We start from the raw sequence: 20,903 nt of genomic DNA, 5'->3' as shown, positions 1-20,903 counted from the left end.
CGAGGGCACGACACATGTAAAATTAAAAACTTGAATGTAATTGAATGTGTGTTAGGAATTTTAAGACTGGAGTGTAAACTCCTTCTTTGCTTTCTTGCCTGTTTTACGCATTAAAACCTCTGTGTCATTGTGCCTCTAACACTTTCATGGGAAATATAGTAAAAACGGTGATTGTGGTGGAATCTGCTGAAATAAGGCCAAACCTGGAATAATCCAGTGAAACACACCCTGGTTTTAATTTCTGCTGCTTTATTGTGTTTTTCTTCAATCAGCTCCCATGATGCCAGAATACGAGTCGGAGGCTCCACTGAATGAGACAGAAACCACCATTACCATCCTGCTGAAGCCCGCCCAGTCCCGGGGAGCACCTATCAGGTACTCTCTTACTTATTTAATACTTTTTAAAATTTTTGTGCATATGTTGCTAGTTTTTATTCCCTGATCCTTTTATCGGTCCTCTTCCCTCCCCTCCATCTCCCTCCCTTTCGTTCCTCTCTCTCCACCCACTTGCTTCTCTTGTCTTCCTCAAGGGTCTCTTTTAAAGCCATTAAAGTCACTCACACATATAAGTCCAATTTGTATGCAAAGATCCCAGAGAATGAGATTTTTTTTAAATAAATTTGTCAGTGATTTGTATCGTTATTAGTCACGTATGTCTTGTAGCGTTTTAGCTGCATTATGGAGATGCAAGTCCAAGTGGACATAGCTGACGGCAATTTGGAAATCAGTGTCTGGTCCCTATAGAATAAAATGCGTGCACTAAATCTCTTTGCCATAAAAGGATAGAAAACTGGCTCTAGGGACATGGACTTTGTATTTTATTTCATATACTGTAACACGTTAATGCATAAATTGAATGGCGCCCAGTCCACTGCACTCACAGGTTTTTCTTTCAAAGTGGATTCACAGCTATTTTATTCTCATTTTTTCTAGCAGTGTGTTTTTTAATTAAAAGTTCACTTTGAACATGATCTCATGAATGTGATCTCATCCATTTAATTGGCGTAGGGGAGAACATTATTCTTGGTCGCCTTTAGGGAAATACAGAGTGCAGGGAGAATATACTGTATAATACTCCAGTTTGGACTTTGGGAAATGATTTGTGAAATGTGAGAGTGGTTTAGTGGTTTACTGTTAATTTCTGTAAATCCCATACCATATCTCAACATTTATCACCCACACATGGCAAATTTATCTTGTGTTGAATTAGGCTGCTCTCTAATAACGAACATCTTTATGTGTTTACCAACCTAACATAAGCCCCGCAACAAGTTTGCTTATTATGTCTAATCTGTATTAGTGTTACGGGCGTGCATGTGTGTTTGAAGTGCCAACAGATGCACGTGCATTAGGGAGGAAGAGTCAACTGTCGGTTAACGTGCGTTTGTTTGTTTTTTTGAGAATTTGAATTTGATTATTATTATTTTCTTTTTGATATTTACTTTAAGGAGATCAGAGCATCTCAAGTTCTGCAGCTTAGTTTGGGGAATGTTTACCGAAATGTCTGTGCAAAGAGAAGCAGCTGCTTCATAGACGCACACACAAGTACACGAACAGTACCTGGGCAGATGTCTGTGTGTGTGCATGTACAAATAAACACTGAGGATGGCAGCTATAAAGGCCAACAGTGGATGTCAGTACGCATATAGTGCATTTGCTTACATACACACACACACACATTGAACCCAGAATGAGCAACTTGCATTTTGTCAAGTCTGCACTTTCCAGAATGCTGTCCATTTTCAAAAACGTCTTCACTGTCATCTCCACATTTTCCACACAGAGAAGGAAGTACAAGAACACAAACTCATGCATATGGAGACTCACAGGAACACCTGTGTCTGCGGACAGCCACAAACACATGCACACACACAAACGTAATTCCCTATTTGCCTCTTGTACTAAGCCCCTACTTCATCCCTCGTGCAGCCTCTGAAATCCATTAGGTTGAAATGGATATTTCACCATAAAGGCAGAGAGCGAAAGAGAGGGAGAGAGAAACTCATCTTTGGTCATCAGCAATTATCTTTTATGAAAGCTGCCAAACGGGAACTGGGGATAATTGGCCGCAGCCCCCTTCACAGAAACATACATTTCCCTAATTGCGTATAATTGTGAAGTGAGTTCTTGGCGTGGAGGATGGAGGTAATTGCGGAGGGCCGCTGCGTTTGTCCTGACTGCTAAAGAAGCCCTCAGCCATTCATGAAGCCTCTCAGAATGAAATGGAAACACACACAGACACACACACACACACACGTACAATGATAGACCTATAAGTATTTAAGCACACCTGTTGGAATACACACTTGCACAAGTACACAAATAAACATGGGAACCTGCTAAACACACTCATAGATAGAAACAAGGCAAAGACAGACACGTCAAACTGACAAAACCCCGAAATGTTAATTCTCTCGTTTCCAAATTAACACACACACACACACACACACACACACATATATCACTGTTTTCCATACTTCTGCTGAGTCAAGACAATAAATGACCTTCCAGCTTCTTCTCCCGTACAAAGTTGACTAAAGTTTTCTTCAAAACTTCATCCACCATACGGGTGTAAAAACATGACCCTTGGACCCATTTACACTCCTTTTTAAGGGATAATAGGCCTTTCCTTTAGAATTCTTTAAAGAGCATAGTACTTTTCTGCTAATGACAAAATGGCCATAAAGCACTCTGAAAATTAAAGCTTTTTAAAGGTGGCTGCCCCTCAGTGATTGAAGAGTGAAGCAAAGTGTAATTTCCTTTCAAATAAATCAGTATTTTAGCTAAATTAGGCTACGTTTAATGTAAAGAGTTCAAATAAAGGCCTACAGCAACAAAGTAGACAATAGGGAATGGTTACTAAAATAACCTCTGTTTCCAGCTCCTACCAGCTCGTTGTGAAGGAAGATCGCAAGTCCAAGACCCGGCGCGCTGCCAGCGAAACCCCCGAGTGTTTCTCGGCCCCTGTCAGCTTTCGAAACGCCTCCATCTTGGACTCACCTTACTACATTGCTGCTGAACTGCCCCCATCTAGTCTGACAGTTGTACAGCCATTCACAGTGGGGGACAACAAGAGCTACGGCGGTTTCTGGAATCCTCCACTGTCACCTGCCAAGAGCTACAGCATCTACTACCAGGCTATGAGCAGAGCCAACGGGGTGAGTTTCAAAACTCTAGAAAGAGATGTTGTTAAATGTAGAAACAAATAAGGGTTCGATATCAGAAACGTTCGAGTAGCAGCTAAAGTTCTATGTGTGAGGTCACAGCAGGTGAGTCTTCATCTCACCTCAGAGCTGCACATGAGGACTTTCAAATATCCTCTCAAGTCCAGTAAAGTGAATGTTATGTCACTTCTCATCAGAAAATTAAAAAAATAAAAAGGGAAGCAGAGTCCCTCTGGGAATCTTCACTCGCAGAATTCATGTCTGTTTGCTTCCCTTTCTGTCTGGCAATTATACCGTCTGCAAATACAACACCCCTCCCCTCTCCTCCTCATAACTCATTCACAACTTGAACTTGGCTTTTGAATTTCCATAATACTCTGAACTCCTCGGAGGGTTGTTTTTAATTTTCCACTGCTGTAACCACGGTAACTCGGTTTGGCGAGTAGGGCCATCCGAGCTGGCTGACGCCGTGATGTAATATCCTCCTCCAGAAGGCAGATTTCCCACAATGCACTCACGCACAGAGAGAAAGTGTGCAAGTGGGTGTGCATGTGGGGGGGCTGGTTGTTGCATCACTGAAATGTGCAGATGAGTTTACGTTTAGAAGTGTTTGTTCCTTTGAGTCTGTGCGTGCCAGTGTTGTGCATGCACGTACCCTAAATCCGGTCACATCAGAATTCCCTATTTGATTGGATCTCAGACAATCCAATCTGCGGGAGATTTATCTGGGTCGTCAATTGGGGCATTGTGGGGGTGCTGGCAGCAAAACATAAATAGGAAAACAAGTGGGCCTGTGCAGCCGCCATGACCGAGATGATTTGACGAGGAAGTTAGGCATGAAAAATGCTACGACACTTCTAAAACATTTATGTCTATGTCTACAAGCGTTTGGTCACAGAACGTCCCGGGATCTTAAAGAGCCACAATCATATTGCTTAAAAAGAGATCTGGATTATCAGCCGAACTAAAAGATGTGTCTGCACTGAAGGTCGATGCTGTTGTTGCTCTGCTCAAGTCGCTCTCTCAGATCCCTCTACAGTAACGGGGCCTTTTTGTGCTCACTTCAGAGGGAAGTCAGCGGTCAAGGTCAAAGACACAACAGCTGTTACCAGTAGTCTTTCTGTGCATGCCTCACGGCCTTATCAGCAGGGCTGAATGTTTGTTGACAACGACTTGAGCTTTACCTGTCTGCTTGAAGGACACATTTCCTTTCAAGCAAGAGGACACCAAAGGTTTTGTCTTTTTCTGTGTTGGTTACTAAGAAATTCAACTGGTTAGTGACTCAGCTGTGACCACCTGTCAGTCGACAGCGAATGGACTAATTTCTAGTATTGAATGTCAGTATTTGAATAATTTATTCCCTAAATGCACGATCTCAATTAAATACAGTTGCAGTGGGGATATGTGAAAGTGATATTTTGTCAATCAAGGATTTAAGTTATCTGCAGTCCCCCACAAAGCGCCGTAATTTGTATAATTTCTTTGCTGTCAGTCATTTGGTGAGAGTAGGTGTCAGTTTCTTTTTTCTTTAGCAGCGGATGTCTCATATTGGAAAGAAACTCCTCATTTACATTTTAGAAGACTTGGCTGGTTTGTCGTAGTTTGATCCCATGGATGAAAGTCTGTGTCTCATTCCCCGCCTGTCTTGGATAATCCTGCTATTTTATTTATTTCTTTATTTCTTACCCTTGTGAGCTCCACCTGTCCATCAAGACGAGTCTCTCCTCCTCCTTCTCTTTCATTTCCTGTCACTTTCTCTCTTTCTCTCTTGAGAACATTTAGAAGAAATTGTTCTCTCAATCCTCCCACTCTCCATCTCTTCATGGCTTACTACTGTCGCCTCTGTCTCTTCTCTTCGATTAGGAAAAAAAATCCAGCTACAGTTTTTTTTTTTGTCACCCTATCTTTCCAACTTCTCTCCATCTTTCTCTCCTTCTCATCTTTTATGCTTCAATTCATTCTCACCTGTGTCCTCATATTTGTCTCTTGTCCTCTTTCCTCTCTTTCTCCCTGCCTTTTCCACTTAACTCCTTTCCTTTTTCCTTTCATTCACTTCTTCCTTTCCCTTTGTTTTAACCCATCTCTCTCTTTTCTTTGCCCTCTCTCTCCTCCCCCTGTGGGGTGACATCACTTTGATGCCAGTCTCTCATCTCTCATTATTGTGCCAATTAGTTGATGCTGTGCACATTAAAACTGCTCACTCACGGCAATCCAAATGTCTCTGTCGATGTCGTGTGATGTCACTTACACACATCCCCCCACAACAAAGGCAACGCACGCACAGACGTGAAGAAAGTGCTTGGGGCTCTAAGAGAAGTAAGAGTGACTGGAGACTTGGGGATGAGGAACGGTGTAGTGGGGGGATAAAAGTCTAAAAGAGTGAAAGAGACATTAAAGCAGATGTAATACTAGAAACAAAGACCCACACTGGCGGCAGTAAAAAGAGAGGGGGTTTCTTAGCAAGCTGATATCATATGTGAGGGTTTAAATAATTTGAAATCAAGTTTTTCAAACTAAATTTTAAAATTGGTTATTTAACAGTTAAGAGACACCTCAAGGTCTTACCATACTCCAATACCTCTGAGAATAGTGTGCTTCCAACTTTGTGGCTGCAAACTTTGAGACTATTTTTAGCAAAAAGCCAGATGCATAAATCTTATGGAAAATAAGATAAGATGGTTCGGAGTAAAATACCTTGACTGGCCTGCACATATTCAAGTGTCCACATGATTCTGACTTTACAACACATCCACTGGGCTACTACTATTTTGCATGCTGTAGCCATCATTTTGTCCTCAGGAGACAAAGAAGCAACAGTGGGACAGTGAGATGAAGAGAGGGACGGCAAAAAAAAAAGACCTTTATTGGAAGAAATAGACAGTAGAGAGACAGGTTGTCTTGTCCTGTCATGCCAGAACAGACTATTTTGCACGGAACAACTTCATTGATAGGTCCAGAGAGAATTCACTGGGGGACAGATGAAGAGAAGGACAGATGAAGACAGAGAAGGAGGAAGGAGAATAGCCACACAGGAGCAAAAGGAGGCGATAAGAAAAGTGACTAGAAAGGAGAGGTGGAATTGTTGGAGGAGAAAGACAAAGGAAGAGGCAGCGAGGAGAAATGGGGCGAGAAATGGCACACGTGGAAAAAACATGCCCTCCCGCTCTGTGAAAAATGCAGCCAGACACCTTTCTTGACAAGTAAAAAGCCTCAGGGGTTGGCCAAGGTACTCTGACAATCAACGTCACACACACACACACACACACACACACACACACACCAAGCAGATTTTGGATGATGTAGGAGATGGAGATTTTACCAAAAGCCAATGTCAATCAAGATGCACTCAGCTGAAATTCCCTAAATGCACTTTTATTGTGTGTGTGTGTGTGTGTTAGACTGTGTTGGTTTGTGTGTGTGTGTGTGTGTGTGTGTGTGTGTGTGTGTGTGTGTGTGTGTGTGTGTGTGTTAGACTGTGTTGGTTTGTGTGTGTGTGTGTGTGTGTGTGTGTGTGTGTGTGTTTCTGTGTGTTTCTGTTTGTGTGTGTTTTTGTTTGTGTGTGTGTGTGTGTGTGTGTGTGTGTGTGTGTGTGTGTGTGTGTGTGTGTGTGTGTGTGTGTGTGTGTGTGTGTGTGTGTGTGTGTGTGTGTGTGTGTAGAGCAAAGAACATAAGAAAAAACTGTTGAGTCAGTTTTTTTTAGAAACGTTCGAGAGGGAAGACAGATGAGATGAAAGGGTGTGAAAGACAGAGACAGGAAGTTGAAGAACAACAAAAAAATGTTGTTACCCTGGCTACACTGGGTCGCCAGGGAACCAAAACAGCCAATCACAGTATCTTTAAATCAGACTGAAGACACCCATGGCCTGCAATCCTCCCGTCAGTCAGAACTCCGACCTAACCGAGAGTTTGATGGAAAGAAAGAAAGGGAGAGGAAGAGAGCGGGGAAGGTGGAAAGAGACCTCACCCACACAGCAGCTGCATCTCCCATACATGCTTAGTATTCTTGTCAGGCCCGACAAAGTTAACTACTACACACACAGAAACACACATAGTGCGTCTCCAGTGTCTCCACCATAAACAACTCCCCTCCTCTCGTCTCGCAGCCTCTCTGGATAAAGGCAGGGCAATAAATTGGCCTTACATTTATTAACTTTGCTTCCTACAACCTCCTGAGGTTTGGCCCATTAGCATGAGCCAAGACGAGGCAGCGCTTCTATTGACGGTGTCTGCGAGTCCAGAACAGCTGGGCCCTTAAATGGACTGTAAATAAGTACGATAGGGCCACTTTCCTGAAAACACAAGTCACTGGAGCTCAGGGACCAGTTCTAATTCTCACGGTGCCCATTTGTAGGATACACAGCCGTTATGACAGGTATATCAAATAAGGATGGTATTTGAATCTATTTCTGCCGAGGCCTTGTGTTATACTCCAAATGTGTTTTTACTTTACATATACCTCCACATTTCCATAGAAACCAAGTGTTTCTAAATCAGTTACCCTTTAAGTTAAGTTTAATATGATTTGCTTCACTCAGAGCTTATAATTACCATGACATATATAATACACTTATTAATTAATATGAAATCATTCACACAGTCAAACCAACAGACAGACAGATCCAATAGAAACAAGCATGTGTTTAGTCTTGTTGAGAGATCCAGCAGCAGCCGAGAGGCTCAGACCATCCATTATCTTCTAGCATTCATCTTCCCTGCTCTTTAAAGTCATAAGTTAGCCCCCAGCACACACGGTGGCACACACAAAAACACATACATGGAGATGTAGACATAAGTACCCAAACTTTAAAACAACAGATATTTGGCATAGTAGCAAATAACCTGGAAAAAAGTCTATAGCTGTCAGTGTCGCTGGTCGGACTTTGATAAAGGCAAATGGGCCTACATGTTTCATAATATGCAGGAGCTGCCACAGGCACATCGTAGAGGAAAGAGAAGAGGGAAACACAGGAGCAGTGAAGGAATGAAAACAGCTGGAATGAAGGAAAACATTCCCACTTCAGTTCATGAGAAGAGTGACACAGGATGATGTGGAAGAGAACAGAAACGAGCGCCCTGGAAAAACTGCAAAGACATTTTATAAAGACTAATAGCAACCAGATTACATTTCTGTTCACATAATGAATTTATAGCAAGTAACCTATTGAACTTTTTACTGGTTGGGTTTAGGAACCAGTTGCACTTGGTTAAAGTGAAGAAAAGGTTATGGTTTGATTTGTTTTTAAACTTTTACCTAAATCAGTTTTTCTTTTAACTTGTGATGCTGTTTCAGAGATTTGACCTGCAGCTCAACACAACTTATCTAAACAGTGTGTCTGTCTGTCTGTTCTATCCACAGGAAACCAAAATCAACTGTGTCCGCCTGGCAAACAAAGGTATGAGCACCCTTCCAGTGATTCTCGTCATGCAGTTGAAGACAACACGATATTATTTCTATGATCTCATTTCACTTTAAACTGCTTAGTGAAGTTTATTTTGAAGAAAGTGTGATTACACAAGTCCTTGGATAGTGTTACAGTGTTGTGATGAGGTGAACACACACACACACACACACACACCCCTCAAGGAGGCGAACCCTCAACCTTCAGCCCAGGAAACCCCACATCCTAATCATGTTATCTTGCATGACTTTGTTGCATAACATTGTCTTTCCCTCTACTCTCTCGTGATCTTTCTCCACATTTGCCTTTTCTCTGTCACAGTCTTCCTCTTTTTTCCATCTCATACTTCAGCCATGTTGCATCAGGGTCATTACAAGCGATTGACCGCCTTCATTAAACCCAATGGATGGAGGCTAAAGCGTTAGCCCTGAAACCCATTTCATCCTGTTCGGTTTTGCTTTCCCAGTGTCTCTTGTCTTTACTTGCTGCTCATCTCCACCAAATACACCCATTTGTGTGCCAGGCAATGTGCTCTGAAAGCTACTCAGCTTCCTATTGATTTTCCTCACCTCATCTTTTTTTTCTTCAATTTTATTTTTTCATCTGCATCAAACATTGATTTGATTTTTCCTCACCTTCATTTTTATTTCTCAGGCTCTCTTGCCATTTTATCATTTCTCGTGTGTATCAAGCATTTATTGCTCATCTGTGAACATTCTTCTCTTTTATTTCATCCTTTTTTTCTTGCTCTATCCATTTCCAGGCTGTTTTTCTTTTTGAGTGGATAGTACTGTGTGTGGAGGTCTACAGCTCTCTGTCTGCATGTATGTGTGCTTGGGAAAAGACATGCTTTTAACTTTGTGGCGGTGTGTCATTTGAAAACATTTCTAAACTTCCTCAGTATGTAGCATAAAAAAAGCTGCGTTTCCAAAACAAACTTAAACTAACTGAAATGTTTTTGGAGGTTTTTAATATGTGGGCAGTGTTCTGAGGCAATGCAGATGGCAAACTTTCCAAATGCCGATGACTAATTTAGTTGCAATACCTGCTCTCCACTCACTACATTGGTTGATCTCAGTGATAAATGCCACGTGTCTAGTTCAATGTGATCTAATCAGTGAGTTCAGCTGGTATTTATTTATGGTTGGAAAAATAAACCTACAGGCTGTAATTTGGAGATCGCATCAGATACAGGTTTAACTTACTGTAATGGACGGAGCCAAAGAACCATGTTTTTAGACTGCAGTTCACTGAAGAGGTGAATGACGAAAATGAAATAAATGTTCATGTTCACTAATAACAGGCTCGTTCTGCTTCCCAGGAAAACACAGCTTTGTAAATTTGATCTAGTCCAAGTATCTACTAGTCTATAATTGACCAAGTGCAGTAGATAACTCTGTTGAACCACTGAGATGCTGTTTAACCATATGTCAACTCTAGATGTCTTTAAACATGTGTCAGAAATCTGTGCACACACTGTTTATTAGCAACTTCTGACTGATGCTGCATAAAAATATTATTTGGATCAAACAGGCCCAACAGTGTATATGCAACCAAATGTTAAAAAATACAATCTATCATACAGGTGACTTACACAAATAAGACTCTAGTGGAAGAACACTTTTTAATGTCAGCCTATTGTATCGTGCTGTATCAGTAGCCTTTGACATATATCAGTGCTTTTTTAACCTTATTATTGTTCTGAAAACCTGGTTCTTTGGCTTAATCCACTGAGGTGGAATTCAGTCTGCATCATTATTTCTGCACTCTGCTTCTCAGACATGTAGATTAGAAATGTTAAAACAGTAAAAGTTCTTAAGTCAGGAGTGACTACCACCCTGTCACCGTACAACATTCAAGGTAATCGTCAGTAACAGTGAGGTCCAGCTGGATCCACCACGTCGTCTCGATATACAGTAGGTGTCTCTGGGTGAACTAGACATTTGCAGCACATCCCAGAGGCCAGACTGTGTCTTTGTACCACCTTTACCACGCCACAAAGTTTATACTGTTTTTTTTCTTTCAGCCATCACTTCATTTCTTTTCTCTCGCATTTCCTCCTCCCTTTATTTTTTATTAACCCGTCAAGCCAGGTTGAGACACTCGACAGACCCAGATGTTAAACCTAAGCACCACATCTGCATTCACTGACTCACTACCTGGTAAAAAAACACCCTCACCATCAACACATCTATTAGGCTTTTTTCTTGGTAATGGTCCAATCAAGATGCTTTTATTTCCTGGCAGTAAGGCCAGTCGTATCCCAGTCCACATCTTGAGTGCTAGTTGTCCTATTGATCTCAGTGTTCTAGTGCTCTTTCACCACTGCAATTTCTCTCCTCCAAGGCAGAAAACCAGTGAGATCTAAATCATGATGAAAATGGATAAAGAACCTTATTCGTCCTCTTTTCTTAGACTTTTTTCTTCTTTCTTTTCCTTTTTTGTTGTCGTTTGTTTCCTCTCTTTCCTCTCTTTCTCATGCTTTCCGGCGGGGACACGCGGCCCTTGGCCTTAGTGGTAATAGGTAGGGGACAAATAACAACGCCGTACATTCTAGTCATCCCAAGCGAAGGTGATTATTGCTGTAGAGGCAGAATATTTTCTTCCCTATGTTCTATTTTTCATCACAGTACAACCATAAACACAACACAAACCCTGTTTCATTTTGGTTGTCCCCTGCCCTAAACCCTCCTCTGCTTTTACTTGTTCCTTTCTCTCTTGACTTTATGAGTTTTGGCTCTCTGTTCTTTTGTCTTTCCTTCTCATCATCATCTTACTGCATTTGTTTGCATGTCTGCTCCGCTTCGACTGTCGCTGGCTGTATTTGGATCTAATCTCTCTCTGTGTTGCATGCTACACACTACAGTGAAACCATGCTGCTTTTGTGCACAGTCAGTAGCCTTGTTGAAAGGCCATGAACATCACTCTTCAACCCGACTGCAGGGAGTCATTTGGAAAAAGATACATGTAGCCTTGACACACAGTGCACCTTGAAATTCTCGAGCTTAGGATAGAAATCATGTTTCAGTCATCAGAGGTTTATTTCTCAGATTTCTGCACTGGACATCCAACTAGTAGTAGACAAAAAATGTATTATCAAAACACTTACTTTGTTGGTTTCTGTTGGAGTGGGGCATACACACCCCGTCTTAGCATACGTTAGCCTAGTTCTTTCCAGTCCAGTATTCTTAAACCTATGTCAGACCATTTCCTGCATCTTGACAGTTACACATTCAGGACTAGGTGTGTTGTTGTGCTAGATGGATTTCTAAGGGTCAAAGGTGTTTAGTTTGTGGGAAGCTCCAAACTACAGTCTGCCAAACACCATCAAGATCACTTCCCATGAATCACTCCTCACAGTAAAGCTGCCTGCAAACAATGGTTCACCATCATACCTTCATTTATGATAAGTCACATTTGTAATGACTTTTCAAATACTGTACATACCTAAAGGTCAGTGATGAGGACAAACCACTGAAACTGTAGTTAGTTTGTGGGAAAGTGGGAAATACTACTGTATACCATGATGGGCTATCCATAATGTATGTGGCCACAATCTTTGAACATGGTTGTTTTCATATTATTGTAAGTTGTTAGCTGTCCATGACCATGCTTTATAGCAGTGGTGTCCAATGGTTGGAAAACAACCAGGACAATGGCTCTTGAGGAGCAGGATGGGACCCCCTGCTTCATAGTAAAATAAATGTTTAATTTATTGGCGATTTCTTAGTCAGGTTCCACAGAAGTTAAGCATTGTTCACAGAAATGTGTAAAAGACATGCCCATGCTAATCCCTTTAGAATCTTATTTATCTATGCAGAGACGTGATGGAAAAATAGTCAGTAAGCAAAACAACAATCAAAATATTGACTTGAACAATGGGGATACAACAGGTAATCAGTCAGCAGCAAGCATAATGATAAACTGCTGCCTTTGTTGAGAATATGAGATGAGTTCCCATGAATACAATAACGCTTATTGTCCTGAGGGAAATTGAGGTTGCAAGGCCCAGTGCAAGAAATTATGCATATCATGCACACCCGCAGACACTGGTGAAATCCTAAATTGAATAAATACAGATTGTATTCATGTAAAGCATTCTGAACTCAATACAGAAGAACACAGAAAATCTCTAGGTACAAAACAGCATTTAATCCCAATGCTGAACAGCTTAAAGTAACTTTTACCTTCAGAAAAGATTTTAGCCTTAATATATAATAAATGAATAAATCATTGCATTTGTTGTGCTCAGTGGAACATTTGTGTTAATCGTTTAATAATTATAGAATTCTGTGAAAAAAGAGATTTAATTTATAAAAGCAAACACAAACACGTCCTAAAGTTAGTGTGGGCAAAACAGTTCTCCAAATCCCAACTGTGTTACAGTGTTAACAGCGAGATCTGCTCGCGGTCTGGTCATCATGACTTTGAAGTCAGCCCGCTTTTTGAACAGATTAATATGAAAGTGAAATAAACACAGCCCTGGTTTTATATCACACTCCCTCCCTGTGCACCACTAGCCAGGTGGCAGAAGTCCCACTTGGTTCATCTGTCCTGCTTCAGTCCTTCAGAAATGCATATTTCAACTATTATGCAATAAAAGCAAAGGAGTCTGTTTAACACTGAGCTTACACTGCATCTCAAAATGTCTCATTGCTTTTACATAACACACAAATCTGATTTTAATCAGTTTGAATAGCAAAACTTATACTTTCTGTGTTCTTTTCTGGATCTTCTTGAAATGACTGTCATGGGCCGAGGGGCACTGTAGAATAAACGACCAAACATCTGCCTGTGTTGTTAATGTCAGAGGCAGCATGTGAGAATGAGACAGTTAAAAAAAAACAAATACTTGTAGCTCACAGAAGTTTTGATTCCCTAAAAAGAAAAGCCCCCTCGCTCATGGCAGCAACAGTATCAATAAGTGGGACTTATCAGTGTTTGTATGCCCTGCATGCGCTCTGCGTCGTGTAGCTCACAGGAGCATCAAATCCACCTCTTGTCATCCACATACTGGTATTATATGTCACCTTCAATTCCCATTACCATTAGTCCTGAGGTCGATTTTAATTGGTGCTGTACAGAGTCGTGTTGTAACAGACTGACGCTGTGCAATACTGATGCAACATGTAGCTTCCAATGTGTGTTTGTGATGTGAATGTGCGTGACTCAACTGCAAAAGTTAAACGTTGGAGGAATCGTATCTGAATTATCTTTGTCATTGACCTACTCTACCTCAAACACACAAACCTATTCAAAAAGCTGTTCTTTACAAGCTACCCCCCCTCCTATTTTCCCATCGACACTAAGTGATACCTGCCTGCTGCTTAGTGAGTCACTTTTCTGTCTGAATTTGCAACAGATTGAGTCAGACTGTTAAAAGAAAAAACAGAAAAGTCCTCTGGGTTGTTTGTAGGTGAATATCTGGTGATGATGTGACATTTTAAGGGCACAATACCAGTCAGCTATACAGGGAGCATGCAGGGTTCCACCGTGACTGCAGCTGACAGAGAAATATAGATGGAGAGAAATGGGGAGACAGAGAAATCGAGTGTATTCCAGAGAGGAAAAGAAAGAAAACCCACGAGAGAAGAGGATCAAAAACCAGGAGACAGAGAGTGACTGAACCTGACTTGAAGGAAGTCAGAGAAAAGAGAGCTACAGATCCAGCAGCGGAGACAGACTCCAGCTCCAGGATCTTTGGTTATTTTTCCCCCTTCTACTGTAGCATTGTGTATGCAGACAGGTGTAGCTGCCTTGCTCACTGCCAGACAGACACTGTGGTGAATTGTTGTCTTATGCTAAGTTCACCCTCCCAACTGCTCTGTGAATTTCCCATCTGCTCCACAGCCCAGCGACAAAATGTTCAGTTGTTCCTGTATAAATCTTACGGACCAGGTCATAAAGTACTCCCCAGCATTCAGGGATAGAGAGAAAGGAAGAAAGAAAGAAGGATGGATAGATGGTATATCAATAAAATCTTAAATAACTTGCAATGTTCTGCTAATTCTGCTTTAAATAAATACTTGAGGGCTCCACTGTGTTCCAGTGTCATACAACCCCGACAGTAAACTGCTGCAATTAATGCCACAAACATTATCTTATTTTGAATCTATCTATTTAAAACTGCAGCATATAAGGTTTTTCTGACTCACAGTTACCAAATACTAATTGCATCATAGTGCGCTACTGCCTATCAGTAAATATTTAGCAGCTTAGCGCATAAACTCTCCAGGAAATGGATTTGTTAAATAGACATTTTACTTTGGAAAAAAAAGCAAGATAGTGCAGCTCGAGTTGATCACTGTTGCAGCTGTGACTGTGGCTTTTAATTACCTTTGTGTATTGAAGTTTGGCACAGTTTACCAGGCTTGAAGCAGCAGTTTTGAGCTGTTTATACATCAGTTTTGAGTTAATTTAGTTTTTGTGTAACCTGACATTAGCTTTATAATAGATTTTCTTTCCTGCACATTGTTTGTAGGTGATTCAGAAGGAGTTGTTTCATTTGATACCTTTTGAATTCCAGGTTGTTTTTCCTTCACCTTCCTGCTTTCGTGGCCGTCATCTCACAGCAGCTGCGTCCTGCCACATGCTTCACCTTGTCAGAAACAAAGTCCCTTCAAGGGGGAATCAAACTATTGTGTATCCCAATAATTGATTTGGTCATCGCACAACATGTTGCATTGCATTTTGGGATTGTTGTTCGAAAATGGGTACAACAGGGATATAGAGGTGGTGATGTAGCTGTCAGCAGATCTGGACTGAAGAGAGGATGGATGGTACATACTGTATAATATACACACAGACAATCAGGCTATAGAACAACATTTAACTAAAAGCTATACGTTTTTCTACAACCTGAGTAAGAAAGCGTTTATGAGAGCATCATATTTAAAAATGTAATCACTGAGAGTTATTTATGAAAAAGCTAAAGCAGAACGTTGATATTGAAATGACTGAACCTTCTCACTCTCAGTAAATGTGAGATTCTCCAGATGGTCAGCATTTCTGTAGGGGAGATAATGCATATCCCCAATATAATATTCACACATACACACCAACACACATATTTTCCTGTGTTTAACCCCCCCACACTCACACACACACTCACCCCTCCAAAAAGCTCTGCAGAGACCAGATGATAAAGCACTTAAGTCGGTTTAGTTCTTAAAAGCTCTAAAGCACTTAGTAAAGCGTGTCCTGCTGACCTTAACATTAATGTCAACATTAATGGAAACTGGTGAGTGTATGTGTGTCGTTGCGGGGTGCTTTATTATTTACTGTTATGGATACTAAAGATATGTTAATCCGTCATCATCCGACCACATTTACATTTAAACACACATGTACACACGTACACACACATTCATCTAACAGAAATCTAGACAGAACTCATTTACAATGGCGCCCAGAAGCTCACACTTCTACACAGGTGCGTTGGTTTATGCACAAGCATCAACAGAAATGCACAAAAGCAAATGTAACACACACACACACGGCGCTCTGCAGCAGCATCGCTCAGATTAGTAATCCTGTTAAACACACTCAGCCATGCTAACGCTAATCCACTGAGGATGCACCCCACAGCTGCTGACAAACAATACCAAAAGCTAAACCTCCACATCAACCCTAATCTAAGACCCACATGCATGAATACACACCCCAGCAACATGGACACTTAAATACATGCAATTTGAGGATGCATATAGACTGGCAAGAAAAATTATGTGAACCTTTTGTATGGTTTCCTGCATTAATTTGTCATAAAACACGATCTGATCTTTAACTAAGTCAAGAGTATTAACAAATATAATGTGCCTAAAATAAGAGATAACAGATTCTTCATTTCCTTATTGAGAACAGCCATAACAATCTCGTAGACTCTCGGATGTGTGTGGCTCTCATCAAGTTGTTTTATAGTATCTCTATTGGGTTGAGGTCTGGGCTCTGACTGTGCCACTCCAAATGGTGGAACAGACAAACATCAAACACATACAGACAAAAAAAATGTCCACATGTGCACACACACACTCAAATAAAGCTCTGTACCTGGGACATGTACGTACAGACAGAGAAAAGCAGCATTTAATATGCCATTCAGGGCTGCTGCAGTGCGTTGGTAGCTAGCACAATCAATCTTCTCTCCATTTGGATGAGATTATATTTTTAATATCTGGTTTTACCCATAATTCCTCCCTGATAATTTTATCTTCCTCTGCAAGTAGAGGAAATAAAGAAGCAGAGACTTGTTTAAATGAAAAGAATATTACACAATTGAAACCATTCACAGTCACCGAGCTTGTGTGGATTCAGGAATGCAGGAAGTTCTTGGGGATTAATGCATTTTGGGTGCAATCAGTATCATCATCATCATCATCATCATCATCATCATCATCATCACCACTGTTGTCACTGTAATAATGGCAAACAATCAGGAAGTCTGCTGTAATGCATTAATCCTTCTTCTATTCTACATTAATACTAAAAGCAGCTTTTCCACATATGTGAAGATATGAAGTAATTAGAGTATAATAGTCAAATGTAGAATATAATTATAGTGTAGAAAATCATTCTAGTCCATTATGATTTACTTACTGGTGGTTTGATCGACCCGGCTAATTCAAGGCAGCAAATGTGCATTTATATTTTCAGTTGCAGTTTATAGTAATCTCATTTGATATAACATGTCTCATTAATGTCTGTAAATATGTATTGTGTAGTTTTTGCAGTATCACGTCCGACTATATTTCTGAACTAAAAGGTGTTTTTATTCTCTCTAGCTACCAGTAACTGTGTTGTTGTCCAAGCCTGCAGTATTCTCCTGATACAACAGGACAGCCTATTATTGCGAAGGCCAAGTGGTTGTGAATTCTGGTGTCTACAGAGACAGGCAGTGCAGTTATACCTCTCAGACTTTTATATTATATCTATCTCACCTGGGAAGATTTCACAGGAAATATAAAGAATTTAAGACCTGCTAGCTATTACCACCGTTTTGTACCTTTCTCTACTAAATTCTTTACATGACGTGTACAGATGAGGTGTACAGATGTTTAACTCAGCTAGAATGCTGAGTCATGGACAGAATAATTTAACAAAAATAATTCATCCTATAGTCTCTACACATTACTGGAGACTAAAAAAAAAAGAGTCTAAAACATGTATCAACGATCAAATTCATGGTGTCATGGTGACAGTTTTATATTTTGTATGCTATGGCTGACAGCTAACGTCAGCTGCTGACACTTAACAAGCACTGTGTGTATTTAATGGAGAAGTAAACTAAATTACAGCGAGACTTCAGCAGATTATTTTTATCTGCATTTAGAAGTTTTGACTTTAAAATGAAAATTACTGTCGTCCTCAAGCCACGCTGTGTAACTAAGTACCAATGAGATTCAGATTGCCAAATATATATATGAGCCCCCTCTTCTGCTCCGACTTTACTTTTAGGGCCGACGCGTGCCAAGAAAATAATACCCACACCACCTGCCAGTACTGGTGACAAGACAGCAAGATGGATCCATGAGTTGTACGTACTTACAGGCCACCTGTTAGCTGACAGTGACAATACAATAATAAATGAGGCCACAATGTGCTCCATATTGTGTTTGCACCAGTTGTCAATCAATCCTATTTCGTTCTGTGCCAGTTTATTACATCTAAAAATGTCTCCTCTTGTAATGGAGACAGTCTTATTAGATCGCTTCTCATCTGCCGCGGTCAGAGCCCTGTCAGAGTTTGCCTGATTGGCTCCCGAGCTGGCCAATCCCGATGTTAAATGGAGCTGAACCTGTTGTCAGATGGGGTCCTCCACTGTTACATCATGAACTGTTGAACCCAATCAGCACGTGGGCCGCTGAAGTGTGAACAAATGGGGTCTCACTGTAATGTGACAGGTGATACACATTATGGATCACTCAGGGGGGAAATTGGGGTTTAATACACCTGTGGGGTGATTACCAGGGCACAGACGGGGAAATGTGTGAACTCGTCTCTTGTATGAACGCTCGAGGCTCTCGTAAGTATAATGTGCTTGATCGACACAGACAAGCTGAAATTCACGCTCCTGTACACCTCTGCTGATTACAGAGCCACAGGCTGTCTCAAAGTGTCCTTCCTGGATTATTTTCCGAGTGTTAATGGGACAAAAAGCAGCAGGCTCACGACTCATGCATGACTGTTTAAAAATGAATCTGTTCAGCAAATATTTAGCAACCGAAGGAGCCAGGGGTTGCACCACAAGTGCAAAACATTGAATTGAACTAAGAAAGTGTGGTTGTCTCTACAGCCTGGTTAAGAATGTGAGGATTGTAAGGATGTTGAAAAGCTGCTGTAGTAATTCTACTGCATATTGCAGGATAAAAGCATAACCTGTGGGTAAAGGATGGCATTTTACGAGTTTGGTGTCGCTGTAAAAATGTTTGGTAACGACGTGATAATTCAATTCTCCAAAGAGATTCTTGTCTTTTCACAGAACTAGTCCAATAAATAATTCTAAAAAATACAGTCAAGTGAAGGGAGTATAAGAAGAAATGTATTCAACACAGTTACAACATGCTAACATTTTATCACCTTCAGGTTTTTCTTGGTATTGATTTTGCCTTTTTGCCCGTTCACCTTAAGTAATAGGAGGATGTGCATCCACTACCTTGCGCCATCATTCTAAAAATAATTTCTGTTGGTGAGGATCAGGTAGCACTGACGACTTAAGGCAAGTGTATTTTTAAAGTGCTGTTCAGACAGGCTGCAGAGCACTTTCTTCTTCTGACATCTGAATAAGGGTTAACACTCTGAAACAGAATGGAGCGGAGAACCACTCTGCCTTTCTGCAGCAATTGCTCAGGTGTTCACAGATATGAAAATAATCACACTCCGCATGTTCCAAAAAGGTTTGCCTGACCACGTTCCTGTCACTCTCTGTTCGTTTCTGTGCAGTCTACTTGCCAAGAAAGGACAAAATCCAAACTTCTGAACCTCTTTGTTCAGCTGGGGAACTTTTTCAGTGCTTTCAAAACAATACAGCTAGTGCAATGTGGAGCCAATCAGCTGATACACAATATTAAATTAGCTTCTATCTGACAAACTAAAACTACAAGGTGTTTGTCTTCTGCAGTGGTGGGAAGTAACCAAGTACATTTACTTAAGAGATTGTTGTTTTACTCCAACAATATAAAGAGAACTATAGTCCTTTTACCCTACATTTAATTGGCAGCTTTATTCATTAGGTAGATTCTACATAATGAGAACATTTGGTGCTTTTTGTATTTTAGGTCTTTGTTGGTGCTAATAGCACTTTGTACTTTAACCCTGTGGAGTCTGAATCACACTGAGCATGTTTTCATTTCACACGTTTCCTGTTGTTTTGTGTGAATAATCAGTAAATTCCTTTTTATAACACTGAGCTGATTATCATCATGTATGTACAGCTGGGTCTGTGCCTCCAAAATGAAGCCAGTTTTAACGCAGCTTTTATTTGTAGTAGTAGTATTTCTACACTAGGTATAATATCAGAGTTTCTCCTCAGCAGAGCTGCTATATTCACCACCACAGTGGTCAAACAGGCACAGTACGGTGTCCAGCTGCTGCTTTACCTTATCAGACAGTGCTGCCTTTCATTCAACGATAATATACAGTAGCATGTCCTTACATTAACATTTAGTCACGTGGCAGATGCTTTTAACCAAACAGACTTACAAGTGAGGTACGAGGTAAAGGCAGGGGAACTGTAAGGAGGTCTACTGTAGCTCTAAAAGTAGCTGCTAGCACTAATACTGTTATGTTCTTCTGCAGGATACAGATGTGCAACATAGCACAAATAGTTAGAAACCTGAAATTGATCAGTTTTCAACATTCATAAACATTCAGATCAGATCTTGGACAGATCTTGATTTGAATGTGTGGAATCACTGACTCTTGAGATATATATATATATATAAGTTAAAGTGTCACTTCTAGCATACAGTACATGTATATTCAGTTTTAAGACATAGCAGTTACTCTTCAACACCTATGTGAGTGAATTAAGTTTTTTGTCCTTCATATTTCATAACACACTGGTTATGAAATATAGGAATAGGAATAGGAATCAAGAAATATCCACTACGTGTCGGAAATTCTTTATTCCATCATTAAAAGACGTTTTCCTCTGCATGTAAATGACAGATGTATTTTCTAAATTGTAATTTTTAAGGTGATACAGCTTCAAGTCGGGGACGCTGCCCGTGATCAGGTTACAAAGACTGTGAAAGTGTTGTCATTGACAGCATTCAGGATTTTTAAGGAAACATCTCAACACTGCAGCAGCTATTACAGAGCGTGTCAAGGTTAGGTGCTTAAG

At 40.6% G+C, this 20,903-nt stretch overlaps 1 protein-coding gene across 1 annotated transcript in view; it reads left to right on the top strand.

Moving 5' to 3' along the window:
* Window positions 1-20,903, top strand: part of ptprt (protein tyrosine phosphatase receptor type T) — a 236,773-nt gene that overhangs the window by 141,769 nt on the left and 74,101 nt on the right. The window contains exons 13-16 of the mRNA XM_026347177.1: window positions 273-375; window positions 2,882-3,158; window positions 8,521-8,557; window positions 11,079-11,135. Coding sequence (XP_026202962.1) covers window positions 273-375; window positions 2,882-3,158; window positions 8,521-8,557; window positions 11,079-11,135 — 474 coding nt within the window. The remainder of the gene's footprint in view (window positions 1-272; window positions 376-2,881; window positions 3,159-8,520; window positions 8,558-11,078; window positions 11,136-20,903) is intronic.

This window comes from Anabas testudineus, chromosome 5 (assembly GCF_900324465.2).
Source record: "Anabas testudineus chromosome 5, fAnaTes1.2, whole genome shotgun sequence".
NCBI lineage: Eukaryota > Metazoa > Chordata > Actinopteri > Anabantiformes > Anabantidae > Anabas > Anabas testudineus.
Note: the sequence above shows the minus strand (reverse complement) of the source record. Positions and strands in the feature narration are given on the sequence as shown.